This window comes from Lottia gigantea (genome assembly GCF_000327385.1).
Source record: "Lottia gigantea unplaced genomic scaffold LOTGIsca_41, whole genome shotgun sequence".
Taxonomy (NCBI): Eukaryota; Metazoa; Mollusca; class Gastropoda; family Lottiidae; genus Lottia; species Lottia gigantea.
The window spans coordinates 464,953-485,874 of NW_008709421.1; the positions used below are offsets into that span (position 1 = coordinate 464,953).

The 20,922-nt window shown below is 35.0% G+C and overlaps 1 protein-coding gene across 1 annotated transcript; it reads right to left on the reverse strand.

The window, feature by feature from the left end:
• Positions 1-17,921: 17,921 nt before the first annotated feature.
• LOTGIDRAFT_163695 (hypothetical protein) lies at positions 17,922-20,710 on the reverse strand (the record flags this gene model as incomplete). Its single annotated transcript, XM_009060216.1, has 2 exons — positions 17,922-19,462; positions 20,683-20,710. The coding sequence occupies 2 exons, from the start codon at positions 20,708-20,710 to the stop codon at positions 17,922-17,924; spliced, it is 1,569 nt and encodes a 522-aa protein (XP_009058464.1).
• Between the last annotated feature and the right edge of the window lie 212 nt (positions 20,711-20,922).

Here is a 20,922-nt window from a genome sequence, read left to right on the forward strand (position 1 = left end):
TTTGTTGAATACTATTATGATGTTTTCCACATATTCGTCAAAGTTCAATGGCGTGTATCTTAGAGATGGTTTTCCTTATTTTCTAGTGTCAAATTAATCAGACTATTTGATTAATTGGTGTATGTAATGAATTATCAGGTATTCTTACTCATATCATTATGTTCTTATTGCATATAATTAAGAGTTTTAACCAATCATAAATGTCCATGTATGTACAGTCTGGATAAACAAAAAAAAAGACTTTTTGACCTTTCTTGATCGGTCACTCATTGCAATTTTGCCGGTAATTCTCTTCTAATTTAGCTAATTATGAATTGATTATGGACATGTGAGACAAACTGGTATATTTCCAAGTCATTTGAACACTTCTACTTTCTATTCATATATGAATTACCATTTTCATTTTCATAAATGAAAATAAGGCAACCCATCTTTAAATGAACGAATCACAAAAATTACAGCTCAAACCTTGATGAAACCCTTATTATGGGTGCGCAAAAAATCCCCACTGCATACTGCATTAAACAAATCAATGGCTGTAAAATAGGACGTAAAACTCCGTTTCATTCCATTTCAAATGAACAAGTCATCTACATAAAACTATCGTGGCGCTCAAATCCCAGTTGAGTCTCGAGTCTGACAGTACATGATAGTATAGATATTGTCTATTATTCTCTAGAGTATTGGCCGAATACGATACTGTTATTCAATTTCACTGGAAACATAGCGTGTTCAAATCCTATTTAAGTCAGTTGGCATAAATTGCACCGTGGTTTTGTTTCCAGCTTTGACATGAACAATGTGTTAAAATACGACGGCCATCGACCATGTTTAGACAACTCGAAAGCTCCTCATTCCTGTGCCATTATGTTGAATAGTAACCTGTTACCTTCCAACCATCCTAACCATTAATACGTTTGAACATTTGAGTGTGCCCTCAAAGCCTTCCTTCCAAAATTTTTAATCAAACCTATTCCCATCCTTGGAAAAGTTCCAATTTGGTTTTATGACATCATTCTGTCACGTTTTTTGTCCAAACCGTAACAAAACCTCAATAAAACGTCTGATAATCAATGGATTAATATTTTAGTATAGTAAGGCAATAAACGATATCCATGACCATTTCACTCGATTTTGCAGAAGTTGTCAGCAGTCAAGGTCGTACCGTAATGGAGGTAAATGTCTCACTTATAAACAACGACTTAACTTTTTTTATATTCACCATTTAACCTACATTGCCCAACGGCCTTAGCAGTTATCGGACTTAGTTTGTGCCAATTACTTTTAGTTTATATATATTTTCAGATATCAGGCCAAAGAGCGCAAATGCCCATTTACTAAACGATTTTGCCTAGTTAATCTCATATTCTACCGAATACCTAATATTTGAATGAATAAGGTAACAAAGGTGGTAATGTGACCTATTTTTGACACCTGTCTGATATTCCACTATTTTTCTACTTCTATTTAATAACAACATTTTATTAAAAAGAAGATAACAACAGTAAGTATTTGACCTAGTTTATTTACTAATATACCGTTATTTTATTCACGTAGTATGTCTATTGTATAAAATTATGGTTTATATCCTTTTAAGAAATTATCGATTTCAGTCTAAACCATATTACAAATTAAAATTTGAATGTGGAAAGCAGCCGAGTGGAGCCAGTTATTATGTAAATCAATTGAATCAGTTTATATTCATGATGTGGGTTCGCTAGAGTTTTCACCTGAATAAATTCTAACAGAAAATGGCTATAAGTATTCGTCTGCAATCGAAAATGAAATTTTGCATCGATTTTGATTCTGAAAGCGATAAGTCTCAATTCTAACTACGTTTTTCAAATTTCACCCTTGACGCTTAGCTTTGAGCTTTTTGTAATTTATACTATAAAACATGACAAATTTGGAGTCTGTGATAAGTTTCGATAAAGACGTCAAAATCTGACCAATATCTTGAATTACATGTACGAAATACGATGTACTGAAAATCGAAATGATACATATAGCAAAGAGAAGCTCTTTATCCTAAGAAAAATTTCTACCAATTCCTATTTCCCCAAAATTGCCCCGAAAATGAAAATGTTCAAAAATGATTCCGTGCTTCTAAATGCATTTTTATCAACGCGTTCCATGACTATTTTGAAGTCAATTATCGAATTCACAAAAAAACGAGATAAGCATGAAGACCCTTTCATTACCAATGTAGATATATATATATATATATATATATAAGGTCTCTGAAAAGGAAGCCTTGTTCAATGATTTAATGAACAATATTAGTTGTAGAGCTTCCTCTAGGATGATATAGTAGCCAACTTTAAATAAATTGTTTGTTATTATTCTAATATAGCTAGAAGCCAATTGATATGAGTTCAAACTTCAAAGGACTTTTAATGTCAACTGTGACATTCATGTAGTATAAAAATTAGAAATTGTCGATTTTGACCGATAGGTAGTTGACTGTCAGTTTAAATTATTGTATATCTAGGACCCAATCAAATATTCAAAATTTTAAAATTTTACTACCCCTACCTATTTCAGCCTTCACACCCCTGGACCAATCACGTGGAACTTTCACACCCCAAAAATTTGTTTCATCCACATTTGCAGCATGTGATGATGTGAGGTGCTCTCTCAACTTAAAAAAAATTCTTCTCCAAAACCAGTTGGCCACACCCCTGACACCCTAGTCCCACACCCCCAGGTGAAAACACCCCAGTTTGGGAACCAGGGTTCTTAACGGTTACATAATATAAAATTATCAGATCATCGTGAAAATCGATAGGAATCATCTTCATAATGACACTGGCCCACAAAATAAAAATCAAAAGAATCTGTAAAGAATTGTAGCTGGTAGAGTGAGAACAAGCCAAATGTGAACGGACGGATCGACGGACCGACTGTGTAATAACCGTTTGTGTGGGCGTATAAAATGGTTCACAACATATGCTGAGGCCATATCGAGGGAAATATTATCGTCATATAGAATAGCTTCGAAGGTGGTATCAACAAATTCAAGTCAATTTGTTTCTGGTTCATACCAATCGACCACGGATGGTTGCTGAAAGGGAATAGGAAGGAGGCACTAGCATTGCTATAGTTGCCATGAACTCACAGTTTCCTCTTCCAGCTGTGCGACCATCCTTCCGCCAAACTCTTGTGTTGTTTTGAACTGTTAGTCATCCCTGGTCCGCCTAAAGCCTAAGCGAATACCACAGTGTACCAGATTACATGGATGCTTGAAATAATGTAAAATATCTTACCAGCTATCTGTTCTTCATTTAGATGATTTTCTGCCTAAAATAAACAAAATAGATATTCATAAAACCAATTGACAATGTCAACTCTTCTGCTGACCCTAGGGATTCAGAAACTAGTTATCTCTCATGCAAAACACCATTCACGCCATGGATGTTTTTATCCAATATTCTAAAAAGGTGTTATATTTTCTAGCTAAATAGTGTTGTGAAGTAAAATAATGCATTCTTTGACTTTGACCAACTAACAAAGTAGCTCCATCCATCGATGATTTTGGTGGCAGGTGGTGCCATGGCTCCCCGAGAAAAGAGGCTGATACGGTTTTGCCGCAAAATATTGCGCTAAGGGTATATTCAAGCTGTGGCCAAATTTTATGAAGGTTTACGTTAGGTAATTTGCCACTAAGGATGAGAATAATATAGAGTATGATCATGTTCTATCAAGGGCTTGATGTCTGGCTTACTCATCCACCTTTGATAAATCAAAATGATAAACCAATGGATAGTCTTATTCTGTTAGTAGAGACAAGGATTGATCTAAGCTTATATGAAATTCTCTACGAGGTCCGTTGAGAATGGTTCCATATTATTACAACTGACTATATATACATATGAATGAGTTTTGAAAGCCTTGGTGGCTCGGCGAGTCTGGCGCGAGCTAGTCAATTTTGATCCTATCCACACACCCCAACAGATGATTTTGATGAATTGTCCCGTGGCACCACTATCAAAATTATATATTGAACCCTATGGATTTTGCTCTTGGTGCTTACTGGTTACCCTGAGGTCATTCATTACAGCACAGACTGGAATAGTTACTTCTAGTTTTCCAGTCTTCTGATTTCCCTCCCTTATCCTTGTATGTTTAGTTGAAAACCATTTAATCAATCACAATTCCGATTTACCCACTTTCGTGATACCAAAAAAGTGCCTGATGTCAAGGTATTAGGCGAACATCGTAAGACCTTGACATTGTAAAGATGGGCGCATACTGTGCACATTAAAAAGTAGGTAGAATGGTGTCGTTGCCCTAATAAAATTTCCCTCTTTGTGCTCTGCAGGGTGTTACTCGTTTTCATTAGTTCAACATGCTTAATCAGATTCAGAAGAGAAAGACATTTAACTCCATTTAATTTCATCTCGGCTAACCCGTGCCACTTTCAACATTTATTAAATCTATCTTATCAATGTAATAGCTTTCTTATATTTGATGATAATACTTTCGGCATTAAAATCCTATATTTAACATGGCTTTATTACATAATACACGCCTTCAAATTCCATTCAAGTAGTTAAAGGTGGTTATAAGAGTACTTAAGTTTGTAATTATCTGTGTAACAAGTCATTATAATATGCTTATGTGCAACACAGGTGCAATTACGTTACTTAATGAACTGTATATTGTCAAGTTGAAAGCCACAGGTGTGAGGTGAAACATTGCAGAAAACTATCAGTATCAATCCAGTCTCAACAGAGGTGCAACCCTATACCTAAACATATGAAGAAAGTAAAGCCTCCTGCAAGAGACATGCACTGTAAAGAAACACAGAAATATACTAATGGTATGTCATAACAGTAAAAAAAGGTGTCTACGTTTTACCATTTAACGAACATTGTCAGTATATTTATGTTATTGTCTAGTTGTACCATTACGGGATACCCTAAATACTTTGATATATTCCAATGTCTATGTTTTACCATTGTGGGATCTGTCATGTTAATGTGTCTCATATGTCTACTTTTACCAATAGGGAATACTGTCAGCATGTTTATGTTAATGTGTCTACTTTTATCATTACAGGATACTATAAATATGTTTAAAATGTCTACGTATAACAATTAGGGGATACTGTCAGTATATTTATGTTAATGTGTCTACTTTTATCATTACAGGATACTATAAATATGTTTAAAATGTCTACTTTTACCATTAGGTAATACTGTCAGTATATTTATGTTAATGTGTCTACTTTTATCATTACAGGATACTATAAATATGTTCCAAATGTCTACGTATTACAATTAGGGGATACCGTCAGTATATTAATGTTATTGTGTCTAATTTCATGAAATATATTTCAAATGTCAAGAATATGATACTGTTAATATGTTTCAAATGTCTACATTTTACCATTCCGTCAGTATATTTATGTTATTGTGTCTACTTCATGTAAATATAATTCAAATGTCAAGAATGCGACACTGTTAATATGTGTACATGTTTTTTTATATCAATAAGTGTCTACCTTTAACAATTTATCTCCATGTAATTTTTAAGTGTCTGCTTTTCCCCATTATTAGATGATACAAGTGTTAATATATCTACTTTTACCACCAAGGAATATCATTAGTATATATTCATCTTGATATATTTCAAGTGTCTAAGTTTTACCATTAGGGAACATTGCTAATATTGATGTTAATGTGTCTAGGATTACAATAATGGTATCATATTGGTATATATTCAAATTAATATATTTTACATGTCTTCTTTTTAACATAATTTGACACTGTTAATATATTTCCGAGTCAATATCTCCACATAGTCTCTGACTTCTGTCTACGACGAGGATACATGTTTCGTCGCAGTTGTGCGTAGACAAAGTGGGGCTGGGTGAAAGAGGCTATTATTGAATATGTTATATGCAAATACATACTTTTTACCAATATTAAACACTGTTAAAATATGTTTATTAGAACAGGGCACCATTCTGAGATATTGTATTAATGGGAGTGTAAAAAAGATTTCTAATTTTTTTATGTGTATCGGGGACACTGACAGCAACATGCACCATGCCAATTTTCAATCAGACGTCTGTAGTTCCTGCTATTCCACTAAAACTAAATGTTTGATTGCGTCACTAATCGGGAAGGGCCTTATGTGATAAAGCATATTCTGCAATTAGTGACGCCATCATAAACTTAATTTCTGTGGATTTCTGAATTACAGGATTCAAAATTGAATGGTGAAAATTGATGCTATCAGTGTCCCTAAACATAAAAATTAAGAATCTCTTTAACAAAATACAGAACCAATTGGTTGTTATATTATGCAGTATGTAGTCCAACGTATTACGGATGGAGATAAATTGGTATCTCGTTAAACTCGAGTCACTTGGGGTACATTACAATAAATAGACAAGCCTCAGGTGGCAGAAGAAAACTCAGAACAATTTGGATTATAACATGTTTAATATAATTATAGAAATTAATCGATTCCATTTTATAGTATTCATTTCTATCAATGTATCTTATTGCTTTCGGTATAGTCCTTGTATCAGTACAGGGCCCCGGGGGATAAATTGTACAGTTATGACTAAATAGCTAAATGGCACTAACGTATGGTTTTCATTCCATACCAAATCTAATTTGTATTGATATATCATTGCCGTTCATTGTTTCCATTATACTGGCTTGAATAACGAATAGATAAAACACAATGGCACTACAAATGAAATGCATTGCGTGTTATTTATATTCAGTTTGCATTGAAAAATTAACCTATTTTAGCCCAATACTTTTTCTCTGCATCATTAATATGCGTCTTAATTTCTGAGTTTCATTAAGTCATACACGAAGCATTGTTAGGATGGGGGTGGGGGGTTGTTTCTGTGTGCGGTCGCCTATTGTCATAAAAGCCAATGTATACAATAATGCATATAAGTTGTACACTGACTCACGTGATTTCATTGACTCAATCGAAAAGTTCATTGGGTACTTTCTTATCTTATCCATTACGCAATACTTTAGAGCATTGTCTGGCAAATGGTGGCTGTGGGTTCAATTGTCTATCGGCGTGTGATAGTCAGATGACCTTGAATAAGTCATCTTCGCTCCTAATTCCAGTCCATCCAGACATAAATGGGTACGGATAATCCTTAACTGTGAACCTTAGTTGTTATACTTGTAAGCTATAGTTGTTTCTTTCTTTTATTTCTATGTTGCATTCGTTACTACTCGGATAAATAATAAGTGTAAATAAGAAATGTATCGAATACGTAACAAGTGGTAATTACTACTTTCCACTAAGAATTTTCCTACTTTCCAGAGGTGATGAATATGACACGAATGGAAAGAAAATATATTCCCGTGTCAAAGTTAAACCACATTTCGATGGCAACAATTGATGTAGTAAGTTCGGTTGGATAATTTCAAACCGCACCCATTTGAAAAAATATGACTCAATTATTGAACTATTGTTTCGAGGAAAATGCGTTCTAGTAAGTGCAGAGACTTAATCTAAGAGCTTTTCGGGTATACTTTCCGACGACACGCCCATGCAGTATCCCAATGAAATTGATCAATTTAATAAGTGCATTGTCTCTGTCGTATGTAGTTTATAAGGTATTTCCAGGTGCCAAAGTTAAACCGCATCTAATGATTGATTTGGTAAGTGTATGGACTCAAACTAAGGACGCTGTGGGTACTTTCAGGCGTCAAAATCAAATTGTATACCAATGGAAACATGTAAGTGCATTGACTGAATCGGGCAAATATTCACTAGGTCAATTATGATTACAGTTCTATATAAGTGTGCATTACCTATGGCTAATGTTATTTTTACAATAGAAACTTCTATATCAGTAGACCTTAACCTAAAGGCTTGGTAGTTTTTGTTTGTACTTAATTGGAAATATATTTCTGAATTTAGCACATGATTATGCATGCTTAATATCTATAATACAATAGCCCATTTGTAAAGGAAGGGTTACCAAGTGTGCTAGAACACTTCTATTTAAAGATGGGTTCCCATAATGAAAACACTTATATGAATAGAAAGTACAGGTGTTCTAATGACTTGGAAAAATACCAGTTTATGTCACATGTCTATAATTAATTCATAATTAGCTAAATTAGAAGAGAATTACCAGCAGAATTCCAACGAGTGACCGATCAAGAAAGGTCAAAAAGTCTTTTTTTTTATCCAGACTGTACATTCATGGACATTTATGATTGGTTAAAACTCTTATATACAATAATAACATAATGATATTATTAAGAATACATGATAATTCATTAGAAACACCAATAAATTAGTTTGCTTAATTTGACACTAAAAAAAATTAGGAAACCCATCTTTAAGTCAAGTCAACTAACTTGTGTCCAAGCTGCAAATAATGACCAATTAACAAGTAGATTCTGACACGATAACAGTGAGCCACCATTAATCTCAAATATAAAAATTTAGTTATTCAAGGCAGTTTCTCTATTCAGAATCAGAAGTCTCAAAATTTGGCAATATACTATTATCGTGTAAAACTTCATAGTCTCGACAAATGATGTTTCTAAACTCGTAATGTAAATGCCAGTTTTTCTTCACATCCATTACCATTACTATATTTTCTACGGCTGAAACCATTATACCACGTTTTTAACAAACAATAATTATCACGGTCTGAATGAAATTGGGGTCAAATGTGTCTTTAACAAATAAAGATCGATAAAAAATTAATATTTTATATATAAAGCAAGCAAGCAGTCAGCATATGGCGCTGTTGAACACATTGGTGAATTGAAAAATAAATTAATAAATACTTTCACACAATTTAGAAAATACGATCAATTGTTATAGACCAATAGAAGTGAAATAAAATAGGTTTTACGTCCTACTTCTCTCCTCTGGTTGACAACTGGTCAATCTTGTGATAGTGGTCTGTCCCATACGAAATTATCGTGTCCAACTAGCAAGCAGATAGTGACACTGTGGTATTGAAACACCATTAATCTCAAATGAAGCAATAAAGGCCCTGGTTCCCAACCTGGAGTGTTTTCACAACCTGGTGGTGTGGGACTAGGGTGTCAGGGGTGTGGCCAACTGGTGTAGGAGAAGAATTTATTTTGAGTTGAGAGAGCACCTCACATCATCACATGCTGCATATATGGATGAAACAACAACTTTTTGGAGGTGTGAAAGGTCCACATGATTGCTCCAGGGATGTGAAGGCTGAATAGGTTGGGAACCAGTGAATTAAGTCCCACTTATTTAGAGCACTTTATTTAAAGTCCCAACCAGTCATTGGTAAGGATCTTGTTAAGCTTGGACCTCACTGACTTGATTTTTAAAGAAAAGGTCATGGGCATCACCAGATACAAGCACTAAAAGAAACTATCTCGACAAGCAATTTAAAAAAATATGTGTCTATTGAGTGTGTTTCCCAAATACCGTTCATTAATATACCATCAAACTAGAAAGTGAAGTACATTCCGTTTTCGGAAGCCCCATGGATGCTTAAAGCAACACAGAAGTCTGCCGCAGTGTTTTTGACTTATTTCACCGATTATTGAAAGCTGACTAACTAAAATCAAACTGGAAAATGCAACATTCATCTTGTGAATTCAATTGTCACGAACAGACGAGCGGATTAAGTTCTTGAACACAAGAGATGTCTTTAATAACAGTACAGTCGTCCTAATTTCAATGATGCAGCGGATATAGGATTAGATGGATTTGGAAGAATTTCCATCACGAGCTCTTTAAGCCGATTACTATTTGTAAGTCGTTAAGGATAACCTAGTCTTTACAATGTCATTCTGTTCTAGTCTTATTAAATAGATTAAAGATGTGTATCTCTCGAAACAAATCTAATACGAAGATGTCTTGAAAGAATAAACCCGGACCGATAATTATGAGACCACTAGGCCAATACTATGAGACTACTTGGACAAATCATGAGATCTCTCGGACTTCATTCGAACAAATTTAAAAGACCACAATTCGAAGAATTATGAGTACACTTCGACCAATCATCGGAACAATTATGAGACCACTTATTGGACCAAAGATGAAATGTTTGGGAATTTAAGTATAAATATAGAAAAAACCTTGTTGACGCCATGAAGTTCGGTGTTTCTGCCCAACTTTCTACGGGTAACTTTGAGCATTCAAAAAAAGTGTTACACCGTAGGCCTAGTAGCTCAGAATTTAAGACCCCAACAGCATGTCGGCTTTCCCATTCAATTTTGTTGGACATTTTAACACAATCACAGTTACGAAAATTTAAGACACGAAAAAACCTCATTAAATCCATTTTGGTTCACTTCTCCACTCATTTTTTGTATATTTCGGCCATTTTAAGAGGTCGCGGTTCGGTAAATTAAAAAGTAATTACCATAGTTTTCAACTTTCCTTCGCAACTCATGCCTTTATGAAATTATCATGGTGATCTGCTCTCTGGATTCGGTGAATCGTGAATATTAAATTGTATCACAAACAGACATATCGAGTTTCTGACTGGAATCCGTAGATTGGAACAGCAATCAAAGAAAACACAAATGATGTTGTCTTGAATTTGTTCAGTCTGTCGTTGAAAAAGACAATAAACTTTTCTTTTCGTTTGACTAAGCATCAAGTGTGCTGCGAAGTTCAAATAAACCTAACAAACAACCAGGCAGGCTACAATGTTAATGACTTCGTATGCCGTTATGGTAATGGGTCGACATTTCTCATATACTTTGATACAAATAGCTTGCGAAACAAACATATGTGTATTTATATATTTAAGTATCATGTGGGTATATCAATAACAAACGTTAATGAAGTAGTGCTTCGTAACACTTGAGAAACGTTGGCATAAACTTTACTGATTCGTGATATATAACGTCCCGTTTTTTATGTTTTCACGATTGTAAACCACCCAATAAGCATCGTCTGCTACGGCCACGAGTGTTTTCAGGAACTACTTTTCTAAGACAAATACTGAAAGAATACATGAGCATACACTCTCAAAATTAAAAGTTGAAAAGTAATTTGAGAAACAGACATGCAATGAAAAGTTTGTTTACAGAGTAAACGGTATTTGACTTACCATTCTGTCTCGTCTGGTATTAGTGTCCCTTGGTACGTGGTATAACTCCGCCAATAATAATAGGTCTGGTAGCACTTAACGAGACAATTGCGTTCAAATTCGAACAACTGTTCCCTTATTCCACACAAACCCAGCAGACGTGTAAATAAAAAACTGGGTAATATATAGAATCAATGGCTAGTACTCCACCCCAAACACACTATTGCGTTCCTCACAACACGTTAAAACAGTCGCGTAAGAATACCGAGTCGTCTGCTAGCAAGACTTGACAGTATAGTTCTTATAGCACAACCTGATATCAACTACGAACTGCGGGTCTTTGACAGATTGTTTTGTGTCGGACAGCTCGTGTGACACCTGTCTAATCACGGTGTTGATTTCCCGTTCAACAAAAGCTCGATATAATAGAGATCATTACTAAAAACAAAGCGGCGAATATGTGGAACACAACAGCCCCAGGACAATAGAGGCGATGTATATAGATCAATAAAACAGTAATAATATAGTGTTTCATATACAGTCCAACTTATACGAATAATAACCTTTGATGATAATAATCAACTAAATAACTGGTGGTAGTTTCCTATACTCCTCATATCAATCGCCCAGTTTGACACTTGACCATATTTTGAAGTTATTGCAACCGACATATTAAAAGGAATGGTATAAGTAGTAATGGGTCGCCGCGTCCTCAAATAATCTCTTTCACATGGTATTGTGTTTACGACATGTAGTTTTTAGTCTGTCGACAAATAATTTCTGTTGTTATACCATTGATGCTAAGGTTATGTTGATCTAATATACGTCGGCCACTTTTCAAGGAAATGATTCTAGTATGCCAGTTTAAAGAGTTTAAGGTGCCCTAAACGTAACATCAAATTGTTTCACGAGTTTATTGCGTGGATGTCAACGCCCGATTAGATCAAATAGATCAGTTCCGGAAACTACAGAGACGCATGGAAATTTGGGAGAACCACCCTTTAACACAACTTATCTAAGCACTATTTCTTTTAAGTGGTGTACTGGTTTTTCCAGAAATATCTGCAAAGGGTAAAATGAATAATAAACCCCAATTGATTAAAAATGTCGACCTTTTCGGATTTAAAATGGTATCGCAATCGCATTTTTTTTCTTCAAAAAATCAATGTTTTTGCTCTATAAAAATCAATGGACCATATTATTAGCACTACTCATTTTCGGGGAATAATTTTCAACTTCCGGTTTGTTGGGATTGTGAAGTTGAGATTTAATACCAACCTTAATTTTAATGCAATATAAGTGTAGAGTTCAGTTGGGACAGCAATTGTCGATGAAATGATGAAATATAAATAATTAGGATAAACAAATTTTAGACAGGAGAGATTTTATTAAAATAGCTTATAAGTGGTCCTCCAATTCGGGTAAAAGCAAATCTGAAAGTTTTCCAAGATGTTCAAAGATTAGGCTACCTAATTTCAGAAAACAATGTTGTCAATTTTCCCAAAAAGCGCGAGTAAAAGAATAAACAAATGACTTATTGGTCAAATAACAGAAATTTCAAAGTCATTTACAGCAGGGGTTTTCAACCTGGGAGGAGGGTGTTAATTTTGAAATATTTGGTGGGTAATGATGCGCTTTGCAGTCTATCATAAATTGCTTAGACAATTCTTTTCAGTCAATCTATATTCCTCGACATAAATAAAATACGAAATGCAATGAATTGGATGGAGTTTTACGTCCTACTTTTCTGCACCATGTGGGTTAACGAAGACGGGCAACGCCATGCGGGGTACAATGAGGGAAATTTTACCAGGAGAGTGTTATTAGCCTGCTCTTTTTCGATTTCCGACATTAAAAAATAAGAGAAGATCACTTAATAGTAAGGCTTTATAATTGGGATGGGGTAATGCAATCGATCAAGGATCCTGAAATAAATGAAATTAAGTTTGAGTTTTTCTGCACCATGACTGTGGGTTAATGAAAACGGACAACACCATGCATTGTGCAATGAGGGAAATTTTGCCAAGACATTGGCATAAGCCTGCTCTTTTTTATTTTCAACTGTCGAGCGATCTTTAACATGCAAAACTTGTAGCACACGGAGCCTTGGTTTATTGACAAAACGCTTTTTCCATGCCAGCCCATCTAACCTATATCACTGATAGGAGGAAACCGGGTTGAAAAATCCAAAGGTAATATCTCGACCTAAGCCTGGATTGAACCCTGGGTCATGGATCTTGAAAGAGGTAATGGAAAGAAAATGGTTGAAAAGCCCTGACCTACAGTAGCAAGCAACCAAAAATCTCAGGCATATTGTGTCAGTAGAAATCTTCCCAGTATAGATTTACATAAACACTTAAACTGTGATTATTAGTATGACATAACCATTCCTATATATATTATTTATATATAACATTGCGTATTAATTATCTATATGTATACATAATATTGTATTAATATCAACAGTCTATAACCAGACTTTTGCAATTTATACTCATTAATATACCAGATGGCCACATAATTGTTCTCTGAAAATTTGTGTTCTTCGTTCTATGGAAACTCTCAAAGTTTGGCCAATATGATAATCTTTTACTTTTATTTTCTATGAAAAACTCAATGTTTTTCTTTTCTTTTTTAAACTGACAGTAGGCCTATATCTATTTCCAAAACAAGATGGCTATTTTGAGAAAAAAAGTTGAGAAAAATTTTTGGTATTTTGAGGAATTTGAATTTGTACATTTTTCTTGAATAGGATGTGCCTATATCTATTTCCAAAACAAGGTGACTAAACATGGAACAAAACATCTGAATCTGCATTATAACCAAATTTGTCAGATTGTCACCCTTTAAAGAGATCATATGACTCAACAACCATATACGTACTGGCTGAACCATGTCCATGGGCACCCATCCCTAATGGTCCATTAACAGACATTAAATTGACTTGCAAAGGGGTCTCAGAACGCAGGAGTACAAATGGTTAAAAAGAAATTCCCGGGGCAGTGGCCCCAACCCACTGAACTCCAAGGGCCCCACTCATCTAGTTCTCACTGACACAGACGTTGGGAAATGTATATCTCATGAAAATTGTATTTTTGAGAAGAACGCGGTAACTATTTTAAGATCTCCAGGATACAAAAGGAAAATTCAATATAAATCAAGAGATCAATCCAACCATCTATTTCTCTTGTTAGTCATTACACACTGAATATGTAACAAAGCGTAATAAAATATTTAGCAGACAGACTTTTGATTTTTTTTTTTTCAACCTTAATAGCATAGGTTTTGACCTCTTCACAATGTCAAGCTAATACGAACTTCGTCTTATACCTTGGCTGCTTTAACCACCTTTCCTGAAACACAGAATCAGAATGGCGATTTCATTGGAATGTACGTACGCTAGCGAATCCAACCACAGAGACCTCGACAAGGAGACTGTAGTTTTTACGGCTTATTGCTTACAGGCTCTCTGTCTGACTGTATTCGCTGTACAATCCAATCAAATCACTTCATTTACAAACTTTCGCAATAAAAAAAAAGGTTATTGCAGTCAAGGTATAAAACACAGTTGACAATAGGTTGACATTGTGAAAATGAGGTTTTAGAATATTGCAGTGCCAAGCTTTCTGCAATCATCCATATCAATAGGGCAAAAATATGTAATTTTCTGGTAAACGATGGGTCGTGAAAGTTCCGCTAGAGTTCTGCAACAGGTCATGTATATGATATCTTATAACCCAAACGTCACAGGATAGTCGTTTCATATTACAATCGTTTGTAGGTCTGACGAACGAAAGAAAAAACATAGACAGTTGTGTATGGTTGCGAATAATGAAAGTGGCCATGAGTTCCGAATGCAACCCACAACTTGCAAGAGAGTTGCGTTCGAAACATATAACCGTTATAATTATTGGCAACCATACGCAACTGGAGATCGTTATTGTATGACGGCCACTTTGGGAATCAGTTAAATAGGGTATAAAAGGTTTTGGTAAACATAGCTATAGAGAGATTGTCGCTGATGACAACAATAAGACAACCCATGACAAGGATTCCAATGAAAAAGAAAATGAATTCACAATCTTGGACTATTCCTGGAAGTCCTTCGTGTTGTTCAAAACAATATTGTTTATTGTCTATGTAGTACATTATTAATAATAAGACGAACAGTTGACCAGTTAATAATTAGTTATTCTTTTCTGTCGTTCATTCAATGTTTCTGTGGACTTAATGAATTATTTGTGGCGTGGTAACCTTCTATTCTACATTAAAAACAGGCTTCCTCTGTATTCAATCAAGCATACGACAATACGGCAGATTTCTTATTTATTTCAATTCTAAATCAATACTTCTTGACACTGAGAATTGTAAACTAGTCTGTATTGTTTCTGTACTAGTTCAGACAATTAAATTGTCGCGTCTTACCCGAAAAGAACGAGCTCATTTTAAAGATGTACTCAGATAATTAAGATTCATTGCAGACATAAACGCAATAAACATATAGGTTTATCAGTGTAATTTTGTAGTAACCTACCACCCTGGGCTAATTCAGGCATTCATTTCGTTTCACTTAAGTGTCAGTCACTGACAAGCAATGAATCGTTGCCTAAGCATACGCTAATTAGTATTTTTGAAACTAAAAAACTGGGTCTATTCAGGGTCGAGGTTATGGCAAGAAAACTGCAAAATCTACAATAACCATTTTGTGCACGTCATTGTAATGTCACGTTAATGTAATTTGACTATAGGCTATTTCAAATAGCCGAATCTCTAAATAGCAGTCCATTAAAACGTAGTGAAGAGAGAATCTATACTGTTTGTAGCCTTTGTAATCAGTGGTAAAGAATCACAGTTGTTTTGTTTATTTTAGATGTGATGTCAATAAGTCAAGATAATAATCAATAAATTAATTAGTAACTATACTATTATTAATATACGCTCAATGGTTTCATTCGTCTATCCACTATTATAAATCACTGTATGTTCCTTGTTATACAATTTGACACATATCATCTTATGTCGCTCGTGGTAGTTTCCTTAAAATTGAATCTGTATACTATCACAGAACGAAAGTTGACTGCTTGCAAGATCATTTCAGTGAACAGAGATGTCTAACTGTGAACAGATATTGTGAACAGAACTGCGTTCAGAGATGTCGAACAGAGCAATGAGTAGAAATGTTAAACAGAACTATGAGCTGAGATGTTTCAGAGAACAAAAACAGAAATGTTGAACAAAGTGATCACAGATATCGAACAGAACAATGAACAGGGATGTCGAACAAAACAGGGGGCAGAAATATAGAATTAATCAGTGAACAGAGATGCTGAACAGAACAGTAGGCAGAAATGTTAAACAGAACAGTGAACAGAGATGTTGAGCTGAACTGTGAACAGAGATGTTGGACAGAGAACAACGAACAGGGATGTCAAACAGAAAATGGACATTTGATAGATCATTCCAGTCAAAAGATATGTCTAGCAGAACAGTGTTTAGAGATGTCAAACAGAACTGTGAACAGAGATGTAAAACAGAACTGTAAACAGAGATGTTGAACAGAACAACAAACCGGGGATTTTGTTGAACAGAACAACGAACAGAGATGTCGAACGGAACAGTGAACAGAGATGTAAAACAGAACTGTAAACAGAGATGTTAAACAGAACAACAAACCGGGGATTTTGTTGAACAGAACAACGAACGGAGATGTCGAATGGAACAGTGAATAGAGATGTCAAACAGAACAGTGAACAGAATTGTCGAACAAGAACAGTAAAAAGAGATGCTGAAAAGAGAAAATTGATCAAAACTTCTCTTTCATCCAATTGTCAACAAAGAATAATTTCCATGAAACGTCCATACGGAACGTTAATTATAAAACCATATTCAACCAATTATTCAAATTAATAGTAATGCATGGTCGATTATAATTATTGCTAATGTATAATTTAGTATATTTGAATGTTGGTAGTTTGATGCTGATATTGATTATTCAGATAAACGTCGTATAAGATATAAACTAGATTTATCATATAGGTCCATAACAGTTCAATACCATAGAGTAATACATTATGGTTAAACATAATTACGTGAAGTGGCTTAACTACATGAGTGGGGCCCGTGGACTTTATATGGTTCGGGGTTTTTTTTCGGACGGACTTTGTCCAACCAGTCCCTATAGTATAGCCACTGATTACGTGAAAACAAAAATTCTTATCAGAGAACAAAAATAAAAAATAAAAGGAATTCATATCTCAAAAAGGAAAAAAAGGGAACAAATGACTATTCAGAAAAAAAAATGAAAATAGAAAGAATGTTTAATGTCTTGAAAAACCCTCCATACTTTAATTATGTCCGCACTATTTCTACCGTGTTTAATTGTTGCAGGTAAACTTCGTATTTGGGCCCGAGATAGTATCTATTCATGAAGTCAGGCGATCAGCCCTTTCAGTAGCCTTCTACATAATCATTTTTACGCTTTGTTTTGTAAATATTAACACAAGCGCGAAAGACATGAAGAGTGTCGAATTATACTTTTCTTTAAAACATAATTCCTATATCAAGGGAGGTAACTCTTGTAAAGCAATTAACCCAAATTTCTTGTTTGAGGTCTATTTGAAGGAATTTCGTACACTTTTTAAATTTTGTGTAGTTCTGAAGACTATTTGTACATGCAAGGTCCAAATTGACCCCCGGAAATACAGCACCTGTACCTTTACATAGTGAAAGAATAGCTTGTGGCCCCCCTAGAATATTTTATGGCCCCTTTACGGTCCCTTCAACTAATGTTCCCTAGAAACGCCACTGCTTAAGCCCGTTAACATGATAACGTCATGCTCAATGTAAGTCGTTGTTATTATTACAATCAATCAAACTTTTACTTAGATGAACTTTGACGAGGTTTAAACTGAAATTTTACTGGGCAAGCTGGATACACTAGTATTTTGAACTGATGTTCGTATTTCTCGCCTGTCCAGTGAGGTTCACAATTCTGAATAAGTTTACTGATTAAAACATAAAGATCTTGCTCGGCGAATCTTCTTCCTACACACATTCGAGGTCCTCTACCAAACGGTAGCAGCAAATAGGGATGTGCGTCCACGGCATGTTCCGAACCGCGCAACCATCGCTCGGGGACAAATGCTTCTGGATTGGCAAATATATTTGGATCTCTATTTAAGACAAAATTGTTTAAATTTAGCTTTGTACCGGATGGAATCTTGTATTCACCTAAAACCATGTCATTTTGGTTGATTCGTGAAATTTCAAGACCAATTGGATACAACCGAAACGTCTCTTTGACGCAGGCTTTCAGATACGGCAATTGAGCTATATCAGATGCTGCTATATATTTTCTGTCTTCCAACACGTTGTAGATTTCTGTGAACAGTTTCTCCTGGACTCTAGGAGACTGTGATAAACAGAATAAAACTGATATTAAAACAGGAACCACGGTTCTTAGTCCATCTATAAACATTGATAATACTATCACTTCCATATCTTTCTTAGATAAATTCTTATGACCTAACAATGAATATAGAAAACGATAAGTATTTTGAATGTCATTGAAGTCGTCTGTCCTTTCAAGTTCTGTCTCAATATGTTTTAAGGTTTCGGAAAGATAAACGGAAGTGACGTCATTAATATACTGTTCCGAGTCAAGCAAGGCTTTATAAGCTGGTGTTTTAATATACTTGTATAAAGGAAACGAGAATTTTAAATCTGTTGCTAAAGTGAACGTATTATCCACCATCTTGACAAGCTTCATAGCTTCCATTTCCTGAGCCGATCCACATTCAAGATACCCGGGTCGCTTACCGAAGCTTAATGCACCACCAGATTCAAGCTTCCATATTGAAGTATCCAAAAGAAAATCGTCACTATATCCTTTATGTAAAGTTTTATCCACGAAATCATTAGCTATCTCGTTTATAATTTGAAGATGACTGGAAACTTCCGCGGGCTTCAGCATGCTTTTTTGTACGATTGCTCGAAGATTGTACCATTTTTCACCATTTGAGTTCCCAAGACCTAAAGACAAATCACCTTCTCCGCGAAACTTTTGCGACGGTTCCACAAGAGGCTCAATCTCTGGGTATTTACCTTCATCTTGGTAAATAACTTCGAACATCTTCGGATCACAAACATGTACTATGGTGCTACCAAATAGTGTTTCTTTAAAGATGGGACCATATTTAGAAAAGTATTCTTCTAAAATATCTTGATATTTATATTTATCTAATCTACCAGTCATATAGTGATGTAAAGTTCCAAGATATTTGATACCTCGAGGACCAGGAATATCTTCAAATGGTAAAGCTTGGTTATAGTCTGATACATCATTACTATTAACAGCACGGCCTTCTGATCTGGAGATACCCAAACTGGTCGAGATCGAGCATCTTTTAAGGTAATTCGCTGAAATACAAATACGAACGTTATATAATTATGAAATAGTATTGCTTTACGGATTGAATATATAATAAATGTATGTATCATATACCCAATTATCAGTCTCGTTAAAATTACACCAAACTTCCGTTCCGATTTTTATTTGCTTTTATTTTTAATTGGCCACTTCAGTTGGGGTTCGTCAAATTAACTTTGCAATCGAAATCACGAATGATAGGCCCGCTACAGATGATGTATGATCGGGCCCTAGGATGATACATGATTGAACCACAGCCCTGTTCAGATATTATTCTTCCTACCGTATCACAAACTTTTAATATATTCAGAGCAGAAGTGATAGAATGTGTTAGCTGTATCATACCAATAGTACTGCAATATTGTTTTGATGACTAAAACAGACACTCGTGACAGTTAACAAGGTAAACAACCCAGTAAAAATGTTAAACATGTTAAAGAGCGTGTCTGGACATCGCAATATGTACCACCCAGTATACATCCATTGACTAAAAAAACGTGTATTATTTGTGATACAGACCATGGGTTCAATGATAATGCATGATTGGTCTCAGGATCATACATGATGGGTCCAAAGATAATACATGATGAGTCTCAGGATCATACATGATGGGTCCAAAGATTATACATGATGGGTCCCAAGGTCATACATGATGGTTCCCAAGATCATACATGATGGGTTCAAAGATCATACATGATGGGTCCAAAGATCATACATGATGGGTTCTAAGATCATACATGATGGGTCCTAAGATCATACATGATGGGTCCAAAGATAATACATGATTGGTTCAAAGATAATACATGATGGGTCCCAAGATCATACATGATGGGTCCAAAGATAATACATGATGGGTCCCAAGATAATACATGATGGGTCCCAAGATCATACATGATGGGTCCCATGATAATACATACCACTGTTTACTCAAACATGATTATACTGTACGTGAACAATTTACTTTTTACAATCAATGTAAATGAAGTGAAGCAGAATTTTGCATCCTCTTAACAAAGCTCTTAAGCGTTTTGGATATATGTGTCGCTATCTGTGATTTGTTCAGACACAACGGCTTTGTAGATCTGAGTTTTTTGCCTTTGCCTAAAAGAACAAAATATCTAAAATCTGTTGTAGATAAACGCTAATTGAAACGTGTCGCTCTTACCAACATAAGGGATTAAAATACACAAATCGAATCCAAAGTTTTTACCTGCATGTTTAACATTTCTTCCCCACATTTTCCTTGTTTAAATCCTTATGAATTGTCGTCTGCAGCACGTTACAGGCTTTTGTCGTTGGTGGATGAAGTGTGCTTCATTTTGTACTGAAAGCTCTGGAGTGACCGTTAAACATTTTAGACATGCCTTTTTGTTTAATAATCAAATCTATTTAACACTTGTCGACGGCTGAAATCTACATGTACTACTCTTAATAACTTTAAGCCGAATTT